Here is a 15,669-nt window from a genome sequence, read left to right on the forward strand (position 1 = left end):
TGTCGCGAGTGAGTGTCGCGTGCCTGGACCCTGGAAGAGTAAAGAGAGGGAAGAGGAGGAGGGGGCCAAGAGATCGTGCAGATTTGCTGGATGCATCCTGTAGCTGTTGAGGGCATCCCCTCTGCTTGAGCCTCCCCGCTCTGGATCATGGGACTGGAGAGAACTGACTTTGGGGCGCACGGGAACTATCTTTTTCAGGGCTCTCCTTTGCATCCCCGAAGGAGATGCACTAAAGGGGGGCGGGGGTAACCTATTAAAGAAACCTTCAGGGCCAGGAAAGCAGGAGACCTTTCACCAAGGCTGCATGGAATAACTATTTAAGGGACACTTTGGTTCGGGAGACCCACAGTGATAGGACTTAAAATACAGTTCCTAAAAAAATACTTGGTATGTGTGCCTGTGCATCTTTACTGAGAGTGGATGCCTGTGTAAGGTGTGTATGACCACATGGGTTGTCCAGATGAAGCGAGACAACCCATGTGTAGACATATATATCTTACAGGGGCAGCACACATACTTTACATGAGTATCTACTAACCAAATATGGTCATTTGCATATTTTTTCCATTGGAAAAGGAAAAGGAAAGAAATTTTCCACTGGAAAAAAAAAATGCCCCTTCACTGTGCCCTTCCACTTTATGATACATCTCAGTTTGTTGAGGGCAAGTCTCTCTTTGCCTTTCTTTATATCCCCAAATCATAACTCAGAAATTTGAACAGAGTAAACACTTAATAAATGCTTGTTGACTTACTGAATGCTTCTATGTCTCAGGGTTGTTTGTTTATTTTTAAAATCCTGAGGAAATTGGGAAACTGAAGAAATAAAAGTGTGGAGTAGTCTTTGAATAGGACCTCAGCTCATAGAGATCAAAGAATTTATAGCTGACTCCTATAGAAATTAGTTCAATCCAAGTCCCAATTTTAACATTTTATAAATGAGAAAGGGAGGATGTGACTATCCATGGTCACAGAGCTTAGCAGAGTGCCTGGAACATAGTAAGCACTTAACAAATGTTTATCAAATGGAATTGAATGACAGAACTAGGATTTGAGTCTGATGCTAGATTCAATACTCTGTTGTATACCATGGCTGGTATACATGGGGAAGATTGAGGGACTCACAGGGAACAAAAGCATCAAGGCAGTACAGTTGACTTCACTGGGAGCCCCCTCAAAATTCCTGAAACGTACCATGAAGTGGAAGGGCCCAATGAATGGACACAACTTTTATTGGTTTGCCTCTAAATCCAAATGTCCCTGACTGAGAGAAACCAGTCAACAAGCATTTATTAGACCATAAGCATTTTGTTTTTATACTTAATATTTAGTTTATATTAAGTCACAAGTATTTATATTTAGATTGGGAGCTATAAGGGACCTCAAAGGTCCTCCAAGAGATCTGAACCTTTCATCCTACAGAGAAGGAAACCAAGGCCTGAGGATGATAACTCATATGCTCAAGGTCCTATAAGTCATAAGTGATGAGATAGATTTTTTTGAATATAGGTCCTCTGACTCCCAACTCCTCATGCTCCCTCTTCCTTCCTAGTGTAGGGTAACATTAGCTGAAAGACTTTATGGTCTTATGGCCTTTCAGCATTCCATTGCTGAAACAATCTGAGATTCTTTCCAATGAGTAAAGCCTTTATGACAAGAAGCAGTAGGCATCTCCATCACAATACCACAACTAGTCCGATGAGGACAGAACCCCTACTGGAAACTGTTTGCTTCCTTGGAGGTGTTCTCCCCACCTAAGGGTGAAAAGTTCATTGGTAAGCTGATTCTGCTGGAAGCCCAAACTGTCTTCTTACATTGAATGAATAGAACTTCTCTCAGCCTTGAGGACTTTATCAAAGTTCTATTAGTCCAGCTTAGGATCACTGGAACTTGGGGGGGGGGGGGTTATATTCAGAATATTTTAGTATACTCACTACTGTAAAAATTTATGCAGTTTTTTTAAAATAGACGTAGGAATGAGGTTAAGAATCTAAAGTCTGGAGTTCCCTCACTTTTAATGGGAGAGCTCCTTTACTCTTTGGTCTCCTATGTAACCTATAAACAATATCTGATTTCTGTTTCTTCGATCTGGATAAATGGATCTCTGCTATTCAGAGAGAGAGAGAGAGAGAGAGAATCTAAGGTCTGGTGTTAGCAAGTACTCTATGGTAAATCTATGGGTCCTTAGGGAAAAATATATTCAGAATATTTGAGCATATTCGTTACTGTCAAGATTTATGCAATTTTTTAAGTGGAGATAACAATCTAAGAAGGTCTGGTGTTAGCAAGAACCATATTGTAAACCTGCGGGTTCCTAGAACATTTATTTCCATTTAAAAATGTGGTTGTTGAGAGAAACAATATGCCTCTACACTGATGTTTCTACAGGAAATGCCTTTGGAATCTGAGTACCTGAAGAAGTGCTTGGGAACATGCTTAGTTCGGGGCCTTGCTAAGTTGGTTCAGCATCGGCCATCAGATCCAATAGAGTACCTGGCACTTTGGATTTATGAATATAGGAGAGAAATTGATGCAAATCACCAGGTGTGTGTGTATACAGGCTCTGCTTCACTATGGATTTTCTATATAGCTTCATTAATTCAAAATAGCTTCATTCAAAAACAATATTATTATAGCAATATTTTCAATATAACTTCAATTGATTTTCAACTGACTTCTAGGGGTGTCCAGATCTCCTCTCTATAGCCCATTTTGGGGGACCTTGGCTCAAATCTCAGAGACCCCTCTGTTAGGCAGCTTCAGGATAGAGTTGATTTCTTAGTCCCAACTCAACTCTCCAAGGTGTTTGGGTTGCAGAAACTCCTGAAGTCAGGGATTTGCAATGTAAATTGAAAGACTAAGCATGTGATTTCAGAAATCTTATGGTTAGTGGATTGTCAACCTTGGTCAGGACAAGGAGAACTTAGAGTCATAAACTCAAAGTTCTTTACTAGGCTATGTCTCCCCCTGGGATTTCCTCCTAACTACCCCCCACCCCAAGGGATCTTTCATTACTATCCAGGCCACAGACATATTAACAGCTAATCGATTTCTGGTATTTGTCTTTTTACAATGATAGAGAATGCTAGAGAAGCGTCAGCTGAGTAAGGAGAGAATGGAAAACCTTATGGAACTGGAAATAACACAAAAACTGAAGGCAGAGGAAAGTCAGTTGCAGAAAAAATATGAAGAGTATCAAAAAGTGAGTCACCTTCACTAGTTTTAGGGACAACTTTATGACCCAACAACAAACTCAGTTCTTATTACATGGCATGATTTTATGTGTTTAAGACTCAAGGGGTTTTTCTTGAAGCATTAAGCATCTTTTTCCCCCTTCTTAATTTACAGATGTTACTATTCAATACCCTTGGATTTTGCAAGGAAATTTTAAGATGTAATGTTTTCAAATAAATATATTATTTTATAAATATAGTTATTATAAATATAGTATTTAATGGATTTCTTATAAATATATTTGTATTCTCTTATATAACATAAATAAATGTACAATGTAAGTATTTAATGTAAATATAAAATGTAATATTTTAGTGGTAGTGGTCTAGGAAAAGTGAAAACAAAAGTCATAATACTCTGTGTAATTATACTTTACATTTTGTAAGATCGGAGACTGAGAACTGAAAGAGACCTTGGCAGTCAACTGATCCAATCCTCAAATTTTACAGATGAGGAAAGTAAAGGCCAGATGAGTAAATTGATTTTCCCAAGGTCACATAGCAAATAAAAGAGCTGGGATTTGAGCCCCAAGTTCTCTAAACCTTAGCTTCTTTAACTGTGGGTCTTGACCCCATATAGGGTTGCATAACTGAATGTGAGGATGGTGAAAAATTTGGCAAGTCAAAAGTTATACATACCTATTTTATATACCTATATACCTGGGGTGGTGTAAAAATTTCTTGGGCAAAATAGAGTCACCAGTGGAAAAAAGTTTTAAGAAGCCCTGCTCTAAGCACATATCCAACATTTCCATTGTACCACAGTGTACCTGATAACGCTTTAGTTTACAAAGTCCTCTCAAAGGTATTACTTAATACCTTTTCTGAACACTTCATGGAAAATAGTTGGTGTTTCCTTGACTTTATATCTCATTATAATTTTTTGTTGTACCTAACAACAAGAGATCATAGGTGCCTTTCTGTTTATGATCAGCTTTTAGATGGAAAAGTTATTTTACTCTGATTTTTCTTTCAGTAAACGTCTTTACATTTTAGGCAAGTGGTATTCTCAGCTTCTCAGAGCTCAAGATTATCTGTAGTGAAGAAAACAGTCTTTTTGTTGCACTGCTCCATATGTTGATAATCTCAGCAAATAAACTGGTTTGTTGTTGTTCTTGTTTTCAGTCCTGATTTTTTAGTTAATCATTATAGGAACCTCTCATCATGCAAAGCCTTTCCACTGATGCAGATCTTCTCTTCATCTGTAACTCAATGTCTTAGAAAGTTGCCTTGGAACACTGAGAGTTTAAGTGACTCAACCATATTCACATAGTCAATCTGTGTCATCAGCAGTACTTTAACTCACTCTGGGGCCTGCCCCTCTTAACACTAAACACTAGACCATTCAGGGGGGCACCCAGGTGGTGAAGTGGATAAAGCACAGGCCCTGGATTCAGGAATTCAGGAGGAACTGAGTTCAAATGTGGCCTCAGACACTTGATATTAGTTGTGTGACCCTGCGCAAGTCACTTAACCCTTATTACCCAGCAAAAAAACAAAACAAACAAACAAACAAAACCCAAATACTACACCATGTGGGCTCTGGCAATACGAGAACTTCTAGAAATCTGATTGTGTGATGCTTTTTCTCATGCCATATTTCTTTCCCTGCACAATACTGTGTTTGGGATTTAGACAAAATGGAAATATTGGATTCCTTTCTTTGGTCATGTATTATTTTTATATCTATAAATCAAGACTGACCCCAGAGTTCTACTGAATTTTGGAATGAGGTATGTGATTTCTTTCATAAAGGTAACAGAGCTAGTCACGTTAATTTTTTTTCTTCTCTCAGAAATGTTTTTTTTTTTCCCCATTTACTTGAATTGCCTTGCTCTATATTAATCAAAGTAGAATGTTGCTGTTGGTCCTGATTCTGTGTGATTCTTTGTTTCTTGCACCTCATGTGTTGTTTATTGCATCATTATTATGTCACAGAGGCTGAACATTTGTTCAGTTGTCTGCTGGCTTTCACTGGTATATAAATTTATCAAGATGGGAAATTTCATTTTTTAATATTTTAGCAACTCACTCTTTTTTTTTTTAAATGAGGCAATTGGGGTTAAGTGACTTGCCCAGGGTCACACAGCTAGTAAGTGTTAAGTGTCTGAGGCCGGATTTGAACCCAGGTACTCCTGACAGGGCCAGTGCTCTATCCACTGCGCCACCTAGCTGCCCCCCCTGCAACTCACTCTTAAAAGCAGCTAGGTAGCATAGTAGGGCTCTGGAAATGCTATTAGGAAGACCTGAATTCCAGGCTGGCCTCAGACACTTACTAGCTGTGTAGCTTGGGCAAATGAATTAAGTTCTGTTTACCTCAGTTTCCTCATCTGAAAAAATGGGGATATTAATAGCACCTTCTTCCCAGTGTTGATGTGAGAATCAAATGATATAATATCTGTAAAAAGCTTAGCACAGTGCTTGGCATATAGGAGGCACTATAGAAATACTAGCTATTCTTATGATCATTATTATTATGTACATGCAGATTCACCTGGTTTTAAAGGTGTGCTCTGGCAAATTTGGGAAGGAACTCAAGGAACTTAGTCTAATGAAGAAGATAACAGAAAAGGAAGCTGAATATTTATCTATCAAATATTTGTTGAACAGCAACTAACATACAAGGCACTTTCTTTCTTTCTTTCTTTCTTTCTTTCTTTCTTTCTTTCTTTCTTTCTTTCTTTCTTTCTTTCCTTCTTTCTTTCTTTTGCTTAAGTGTGTGTCAGGAAATTTGGTCCTTTTAAGCACCGTTCTTTCCTTTCAATACTGTTGCCTTACCTCAGGTTATAGCCACCAATATCTGGCCAGAGGTGCCAGATATTGATAGTACAAGTCAGGTAGCCAGACTCTTCCGGGGACATAGAACTGAGCTGCAAAAGTATCCAGCTAAAACCCCTTACTTCAGAGTATTTATTCATTTAATTATGAATAAATTAGAAAGTCATTAACTATGACTAATAATCTAGTGGCAGAGAGTGGACCAGCACTCTAGGCAGGAAAACTCCAGGCCTCAGCTCTTGCCTCTGACTCATTATGGCTGCTATGACCCTGGACAAATCATTTAACCTCTCAGTGCCATCAGAGCATATCTTTCAGACTACACTTCAGAAGCCTCTAGTCTTCATTAGCAGATAAAGTTTTCTTCACCCGCTGATGAAGTCTTGGGACTAGATTTTTTAAAAAACCTAAATGTGTCAGTAAAGAAATAACAAATAGAACAAATTTTCCAAATATCAAGGAAATGTCTATGATATGGTGACAAATTAATTTCATCTGAAGTTTTCATTTTAGTTGAGATTAACTCAATCATGGGCTGATCAAGGTTTATCCCATCAGTAATCAGCCCTCTGAGTTTACCTATAGTCTGTAAAAGATCAATTATTCTCTGGAATACTTATTTCTTAGCTCACATCTTGTATACAGATTCCCCCCTACCCCTTTCCTTTCCAACACCACCCAGAAAATCTAACACTGATCTATTACCATTCCTCTGGTTGTGATTCCAAATTAAAGAACACTGACAATTTTTAAAGGGCCAGTTACATGTCCCTTTTCTCTTTTGTAGTCTAACCACCAAAATTTCCTTAAAATAAAACAAAAAGAAGTTTCTTTCACAATATCCATGACCCTCAGAAGACAGAGTGAAAAACTCATGGTAGGAAGAGATGAAGGTGGTGACCAGCTATGTAGGCTGCATGCCTCCATAAACTTTGTAACATCCCATCAGCTGCAATTTATGTTTCTCATCACATCAACACTCAGCTTTTCTTTCATCATTTTTACTGTATCTTCCCCAAATCTGGGATTAGTCTTCCCTTATTACAGACTTCTATCTTCCCACAAGCCACACTTACCAACCATTAGGAATCTCCCCCACCCCCCTTTTCTTGAGGATCCTCTTGGCAAGCTTCTCTATCTTGTTTTCCCTGCTTTACTCATTGTTTGTTCTAATAACAATTATAATAGTGGTCATTAAGTCAAGGGCCATGACATGATGGAGGTAGGGATCAAGGTGGACTCAACCTGTCTCCACTGGATGTGTGATTGACCAATCAGAGAGTAGAAAGCACCCTTTTTAAAATAAGTATAATAATGGAGACTCAGAGAGATGAAAGTTATTGTCTTAAGATTACATCTATTAGCTGGCATAACTACAACTAGAACCCAGATCTAATGGTCTGATTCCCATTCTCTTTCCACTCTACTGTCTTCCTTTACTGATTATAAATTCCTTGCTATTTGGAAGACATAGGTTATTGTTTATATCCATAATCTGAATTCTACCATAAATCTAATGAGGCAATCATGTTTTATCACTCAGAAGTTTATATAGAGATACCTAGGAACTCTAACTTCAAAAGATGCTAAGATATTAAACCACTAACTGATTGTTTTTTTCTTTCTAGAAAACAATTTTGGAGCCTTTTCCAGAACTGAAACCTCGCATGTGGCCGGAAAAGTTTGGACCCCTGAAATTGCCCCCTCTTGAAGAAATAGATGAGTCTTTATTAAGCCCTAATGTGAATAGTTTTTTTAAAATATTAGTAGACATGGAACCTTTCCTCTATCATTGTAATAATCAGCTTTTCTTCCTGAATATTCATCTGTTAACATAAAAAATTTGTATTGGCATAACATCAGCATAACTTTTTGTTAGTAGAGAGATTTGAGATACATGAGTTTTCTCTAAAAAATATTTCAGTGGTTAAGAATATCACCAAACCATGACCCAGACCTCCACATAATATTCTTCCTTGACCCTATTTTGAAACGGAAATTATCAGGGAAAAATAGGAAGAAACTGCATAAATTGCATGAAACAAAAAACGAAGATCTAAAATAAAATCCTCCTCTATTTAATAAATTATTTTCCCCAAACTCACAGAAATGGATGAGATATAGGTGGAATAGTGAAATTATTATTTGAAAGCATTTGTCTATATTAAAAGAAATGCAAATCAGAACAATTCTCAGGTTTCACTTCATATATCGTAGTAATTGTGAAAAGATGACACAAGATGGAAACAACCAATGTTGTAGAACTTGTATATATGGCACTGGATGCTGAAAAAGTTAAATGGGTTTTCAAATAAATTTAAAATCTACATATCAAGCAACTTTGGTATAAATAAAATATAACATCAAATAATATCATGAATAAAAATATAAATATTTTTATTAAGAATCATTATTTTCTAATGATGAGAAAAATAGTGCAACAAGCATTTATATACTTAGTACTTACTATGTGAGCCCAGGAACTATGAAAAAAAAAAAGATAATATATATCTTGGTGTCTGACTTCAAGGAACTTATAACCAAGTTGTGGCGTTGAGACTCATACAGCAATTGTACTAGCAATCAGTGAATTGGGAATTAGCTTCTGGGGATATGGAACTTGAGGTTAAGGCTTTCAAAGATGGATAAGGTTTTTGAATAGGAGGAAAGAAAGGAAGGCGTATGAAAAAGGGGAACGCTGAAGTGATAATTATAATTTTGTGGGGAAGGAACAGTAGAGGTGACTAGCCTAAACAGAATTAAGATAGAATGATGTGATTGAAAGAACCCTGGATTTAATCAGAGTCAAAGGACCTGGATTTGAATCCCATATCTGCCGTTTACTACCTTGGGTGAGTCATTTAGTATTCTTTGGGCCTAGTTTGCTAACTCTTAAAATGAAGGCATTTGGACTAGATATACAATCAAGATTCTTGTCGAAGAAAACTGGGAAATGTGGAAAGTATGACTTAGTTGTAGAGTGGATAGACAGTTGGTAGTGAAGTCAGGAAAAAACTAGTTTCAAATTCCATTCTTGCCATTTAATAGCTATGTGACCCTGGGCAAGTCAGTCGACTTTTATATGCCTCACTCATCTCTGTCGAGTGTGATCTACTGAGGAATAGATAGATTGTGATCTTGAGGGATGCAAGAAATTCCAACACCAGGAGTTTCCTTCCCTTTGCTGATAAAATCTCAGATCCAGTTTCTTTAGGTGATCGTGTATATGCTCGACAATAATTGGCATGATAAAAAGTGGTGTTTTAAAGAGATTAACCTAGCAGGAATACACAGGGCATCAAAGGAAATCACAGGAATACACACAGCAGCAGGGAAAAGAAGCCAGAGGTTACTATCGTGTACAGGCTTGTTGTAATATAAGTGTGACTGGGATGGCAATGAAACTGGAGCATAAAGAGGAAATCTGACATATTTCAGAGGAAGAACCAATAGGAATTGGTAGCTAATTGAATAAAGAGGATAAAGAAGAGAGAAAAGTCCAGGAGTCATTCAGTCCTTAAATATTTCCTGATGTAATGTATAGCACTGTTCTAGATACTTATTGGTTACATGTATAAGATAGAATTCTTACTCTTGAGTTTGTGGTCTCATTGGGCAAATGAGATATAACATGTGGGAAAAAGTAAATAGAAATGAAAAACAGCACACGACATATTGCCATATGAATGCTGTAGAAAAGATGTACAAAAATTAGTTCAAATCCGGCCTCAGACACTTGACACTTACTAGCTGTGTGACCCTGGGCAAGTCACAACCCCCATTGCCCCCGCAAAAAAATAAATAAATAAAAAAGAAGCAGGTGAAGCTTGTCCTGGACCTGAAAGGAAGACTATGATTAGGGGAGGGGAAAGGAGATGAATGGAAGCAGCTTCTGAGCTTCTCTTCTGAAGGAAAAAAAAAAAGATTTAAATTAATGAATAGTGAAGTTCTCAAATTTTGCATGACATATAAATATATGGGGGTAATTCATAAAAATATGGTCAGTTTTATGGAAAAAAATCTTTTTTTCTCTGGTTTTGGTCATATTTAGAGAGAAAATGCACTGTCTAACACAGACTGGAAGCAACAGCCTTTCCCTGAAACTAATGGTGTTACCAAGAATGAATCTCAAGAAGATACTGCTTCAGGTAGTTCATGTTTCCAGGGAGTAATTCCAAAACTGATTTTTTTTCTATGAGGACCACTCAATCAAATCAAGATTCTCCAAAGTTTTTCTCTCACTAAGGAAAATGTACAACATAAGGCAACTGCTCAGAATGAAGTTAAGAAATCCTTCCTGGATTCAATTCCCCCTTAACATATAATCAGGAGATGGATCATTCTAATGATGCTTCTCTCAAAGTTTCAAATCAAGAAACAAGCCAAACAACTGAAGTGTTACCTGAAGATGAAGATGAGTCAGACATTGCCTAGGTGTCAGGGCATACGAAAAGGTGACAAAAATATCCAGGAGAATTTCTGGCCGATGTGCATTTAATCAGTATCTATAACATTGTTTCTGTGGGAAAATGTGCTTTGCATTGCAAACAGCCAATTTGTAAATAGAATTTTAGAACACAACTTGTTTGGATATTGGCGATTGGCGATTTTACTATAATAAATAGTAAAGAGGAGGCTTCTAGCCATCTCTTCCAGTTCCTGAACTAAGAGAAGAGTGAGGGGTTTTGTTGAAGAAGCACCCAAGCTCCTATCCCTGAATTCCATGATAGCAAATAGTGGTACAAACTTTTAGGAAAGTTCTTGGCACTGGTCAAGAGGCTCTTTGTGAATTTCTAAACTTGACCTTGTTCTGTACACAAAGGAAGTAGATATTTTCTTGTTCTACAGTACAAAAAATGGCTAGGTAAGGAAAAAAAACTCACCCTGAATAATGAGTCATAGAGAATTTTATATGATGGCTAAGATCATTAGCCATGGATTAGAATTATATGTCTTGGGGCAGCTAGGTGGCACAATGAATAGAGCACCAGCCCTGGATTCAGGAGTACCTGAGTTCAATTCCGGCCTCAGACACTTAACACTTACTAGCTGTGTGACCCTGGGCAAGTCACTTAACCCCAATTGCCTCACTAAAAAAAGAAATAAATAATAAAAAAGAGAGAATTATATGTCTTCTGGCAAACTTTTTATACTCTTTCTAAGTTTATACTTTTGTTTATTAAAATCATCAATTCTTTAGAAGTCATCCGTTTCACTCCATGCAGAAATCTCCTCTACAACAACCCTAATAGATAGTTATCCAGTTTACTGTATTTGAACACTTCTAATCTTCTACCTTTTAAGTCTTTTATGTTTATTCTCATTTTATGACATACCCCTCCAAGAAAAAAAAAACACTAAAAAAATGTAGAGTCAGGTCACACAAGAATAATATAACTGAAATAAGACTAGTACCTAGAATGTTATAGAAGTCTGGTCTTTTATTCCTAAATATTCAGATTTGGGTGTTTTGGATGAAAAGCAGCTTATTGTAATGTTTGGGGTTTTTTAATCAAAAGAAATAAGTGTCTTAACCATTTATTTTCTTTTTTCTTTTTACTTTTTTTTGTGGGGCAATAAGGGTTAAGTGATTTGCCCAGGGTCACACAGCTAGTAAGTGTCAAGCGTCTGAGGTTGGATTTGAACTCAGGTCCTCCTGAATCCATGGCCCACGCTTTATCTACTGCACCACTTAGCTGCCCCTCAATGTATTATTTAAACCACACTGCTACCCAACAGATTCCTGTAGAAAATGTTGATGAGATTATATTTCTAAAAGCCATACAAAATTTAAACAAATCAAAGGGAAAGATACTATGGTGGACAGAGTCAGAAGATCTGAGTTCAAGGCTTACCTCTGACATTTTCTTTTTATAGACAATTAGGCACCTCTCTGAGCCTCAGTTTCTTAATTTGCAAACCTAAATTTAACACTTACACTGAGTATCTGCCTCATATGATTTTTGTGAAAAAAGTGCTTTGTAAATCATAAGGAGATATAAAGTAACAGAATGGGGGAAATATTCTCACTAAGTATACAAGGAACTGATACACGACTATAAGGATATTATTCAGTTGTCAGTGGGCACAGTCAAAGGATATAAATACTCAATCTGAAAGTTTCACTCTTGGGAATGCAACTCATGGAAATAACTTAAAGGAGAAAGGCCCATTTATACAAAAATGTATTACATAGCAAAACAACAAAGATGAGTAAAAAACAGGAAACAGCTTAAATCCCTTGTGGTTTATGAAATGTCTAAACAGGGTAGTATATTCTCAATGAAAGAGATGATACATTATCCTGAAGAATGATAAACACAATGGCAATTCTGAAATACATAATTCCTGTGGAATGATGCAGCATGAAATAAGCAAAATTAGTGATATTTATGTGATATAAATGCATATATATATATGTGTGTGTGTGTGTATATATATATACTGACCACAATTATGTAAAAACACTTGTGTACCTATTTGAATGTATTTATAAGTATTAAAGAAAGCTATAGGATTGTTATTTTTGTTTGTTTTTTTGTTTTTTGTGAGGCAATTGGGGTTAAATGACTTGCCCACCACACAGCTAGTAAGTGTCAAGGGTATGAGGCCACATTTGAACTCAGGTCCTCCTGAATCCAGGGCCATTGCTGTATCCAATGCGCCACCTAGCTGCCCCCAAGCTATAGGGTTAAGTTACCATAAATGCCTCTAATATAATGTTTATTTTATTGTAATTTAACACAAAATTGTTTCTCAAAGGAAAAACCATCAATTTGATATAGTAAAGACAAGTAAAGGAAGGAAGGGGCAGAAAGAGATGGGGGAAAACATCATGGTACATTTCTCTAGCACCTACAACAATATGCTAGGATGCTTGAAGAAATAAAGTAGTATAAAATATACACTTTGACCTTACTGATCTTACAATCTAATCAGGATACTCATACGTTTTAAAATGGCAATACAATAGGGTGAATGACATTTGAGTGATACCTATTGTGGTTTGGGGGAGGGGGCAGGAATTGAAATAAGTCGAAGGAAAGGTAGGTCTTAGATCAGAAGTGTCAAACTCTGCAATCCTAAAATGTAATCAAGAAATATTTAACAAGATAAATAAAAAATATAAGACAACATAGATAATGCCAATTTGTGGTTTCCTAGATCAACATGTGGCAGGGATGGATCAATTTCTTATTGAGTTTGACCCCACTGTCTTAGATATTCAGAAAGGAATAGAGAGAACACTGTCAATGGGAACAAAGTAAATTAAGGTGGGAGGATACATTGTGTATTGAAAGATAGACCAATCAGATTGAACCCTAAGGTTGATGGAAAGGGACGGTAAGAAATCAGGTTAGATAGGGAGACCCAAACCAGATTGGAAGATCCTGAATGCCAAGTTAATAGTAGGAAAAGATAGGGACAAAATCAGAGACAAAGATACATAGACATCATGATAAATTCTCCTGTGTTATTCTGTAGCCCTTTAGAATATTTCCAATAAAGATTAAGGCATGTTATATTTTTGCATATATAAGCATACATTTAGTTATCACTTCTTAATATTTGCTTTGCAGATTCAGCAAATCCTACTTGAGGGTCAGATATTCAGTGTAACAGCTGGAATTTCCCCACCCTTGATCTATAGGGAGTGGATGGATCCAGAGCCCTCAATGGAGTTAAACAAGTCTCAAGTTTGTATTCTCCTGGTCAGTAGTATAATGTTATTTTTAGAAGGCTAGAATTAATAAAATATATTTTATGTTGGAAAGTCTGACTTCTGACTGAATCATGTAGATACCTTATGACCAATCAGCCTAACCACCAAGTCATCACCCACATAACATCTTCCTAAGGATCAAGTTGGTGAGGATGGGGATTATGGAAAGAAGATGGGGAGGGAGGGGAGCGACAGGAAGGAAGTTTCTTATCCTTCCCAAAGCCCTTTGGAAAGGCTATGGACAACATCATGGCATCCTGGGGGGAAAGCAATGGGCTTTTTTTTCCCTCAGATGACCTGAATCTATTCCTGACTTTACCACTCACTCAATGATGCATTTAATGCATCATTAAATGTCACAGTGCTACTAGATGCAGCAATAAATAGAACATCAGACCTGGACTTTCAAATCTGGCCTCAGACACTAGCTGTGTGACCCTGGGCAAGTTACTTCACCCTATTGGCCTCAGTTTCCTCATCTATAAAATGAGCTGGAGAAAGAGATTAGAAACCACTCCAGTAACTCTGCCAAGAAAACCCCAAATGGGGTCATGAAAAGCTGGACATGACTGAAAAACAACAATAAGAACAACTGAAATTTAGGATTTCCTTCACTTAGGATTTTTTAAATGTTATTTCCGAGATAATCTATACACTTCCATCACACACACACACACACACACACACACACACATGCCTGCTTGAGACCATTCCCCACACTGACAGATTAATCCTCCTTAAACACCTTTCATGATGTCACTCCCTTGCTCAAAAACTTTCCACTGCTCCTCTTTCCTACTGTTTAAAATGGAAAATTTCTGCCCAGTATTCAAGACCTTGCCTTCCCAACAGTATTTCTCCCAATTCTCCAACTTTAACTAGTTTGGTCTCCTTTGGCTTCTTTTGTGGTGCTTCTTCACCTGCAATACTCTCCCTTCTCCCTTCTATTTAGATCTTATTCAATCTTCAAGACCCAGCTTAGCTTTTGCATCCCTCATGAAGTCTTCTCTGAATATTCCGTCATTGGTGTTATTATTAGCATTATTATTAATGTAGTCTGTACATGATGAAGGAATTTTATATTAATGGGACCATGGAAATAATCATGGAGTAAATCGTTACTGACCTGGCTGACCAATAAGGAATCATCCCAACCTATCAGCACTGGTGTCAAGATCACTGACTGGCCTAAAGCTGCTTAGCCATCTAAAGACAAGGAAATTAATAAACCTGCAAACCACTGGATAGATAGATCTTCTTCCTCCCAGTGCCTTCCATTGATGCAACACATGAAGAAGGTACCAGAAAACAAACCAAGTGTGCAAAGTGTGTATTGCAACTTTGGGCAGATTGGAGTAAAAGTAGTCACTATCACACTTGCTGTTAATCATTTCCCTTGTTACCTACTAAATAGGAAGTGACAATTTCCAACTAGATCCCTTCCATGCCCCAGTGTGGTTTGTGGTCCTAGCATATACCACTTTCGGTGACTCTGGATTGCCTATGGAGAATATAAAATAAAAGTTCCTAATCCTGGCATTTAAGCCTCATCATGATCCAATCTGCCTTTTTTTTTTTCATTTAATCAGTCAATACCCAGTAAGGCCCTACTATGTGGTAGATACTATTCTAGGTATTGAGGATACAAAGAATGAAACAATTCCTACACACACACACACACACACACACACACACACACACACACGAATACTTGAAAACTCTAGTTCACATCCCAAGTCTGCTGTTTACTAGCTTGTGACATTTTGCTAGTAGTCATTAAACCCTTCTCAGCCCCATGCTTATCTGTAGTAATAGTAGGTAGCATTTATATAGCACTTTGAGATTTGCGAAGCACCTTACAAACATCTCACTTGATCCTCACGACAACCCTGGGAGGTAGATTCTATTCATTCCCATTTGACAGTTGAGAAAACTGAG

At 37.3% G+C, this 15,669-nt stretch overlaps 1 protein-coding gene across 1 annotated transcript; it reads left to right on the forward strand.

Moving 5' to 3' along the window:
• The first annotated feature begins 2,388 nt into the window (after positions 1–2,388).
• LOC122738285 (DPY30 domain-containing protein 2-like) lies at positions 2,389–15,252 on the forward strand. Its single transcript, XM_043980341.1, has 5 exons — positions 2,389–2,541; positions 3,077–3,199; positions 7,637–7,750; positions 10,060–10,156; positions 15,146–15,252. The coding sequence occupies exons 1-5, from the start codon at positions 2,389–2,391 to the stop codon at positions 15,250–15,252; spliced, it is 594 nt and encodes a 197-aa protein (XP_043836276.1).
• Positions 15,253–15,669: the final 417 nt, after the last annotated feature.

Source organism: Dromiciops gliroides, chromosome 2, assembly GCF_019393635.1.
Source record: "Dromiciops gliroides isolate mDroGli1 chromosome 2, mDroGli1.pri, whole genome shotgun sequence".
In the NCBI taxonomy this organism is placed as follows: domain Eukaryota; kingdom Metazoa; phylum Chordata; class Mammalia; order Microbiotheria; family Microbiotheriidae; genus Dromiciops; species Dromiciops gliroides.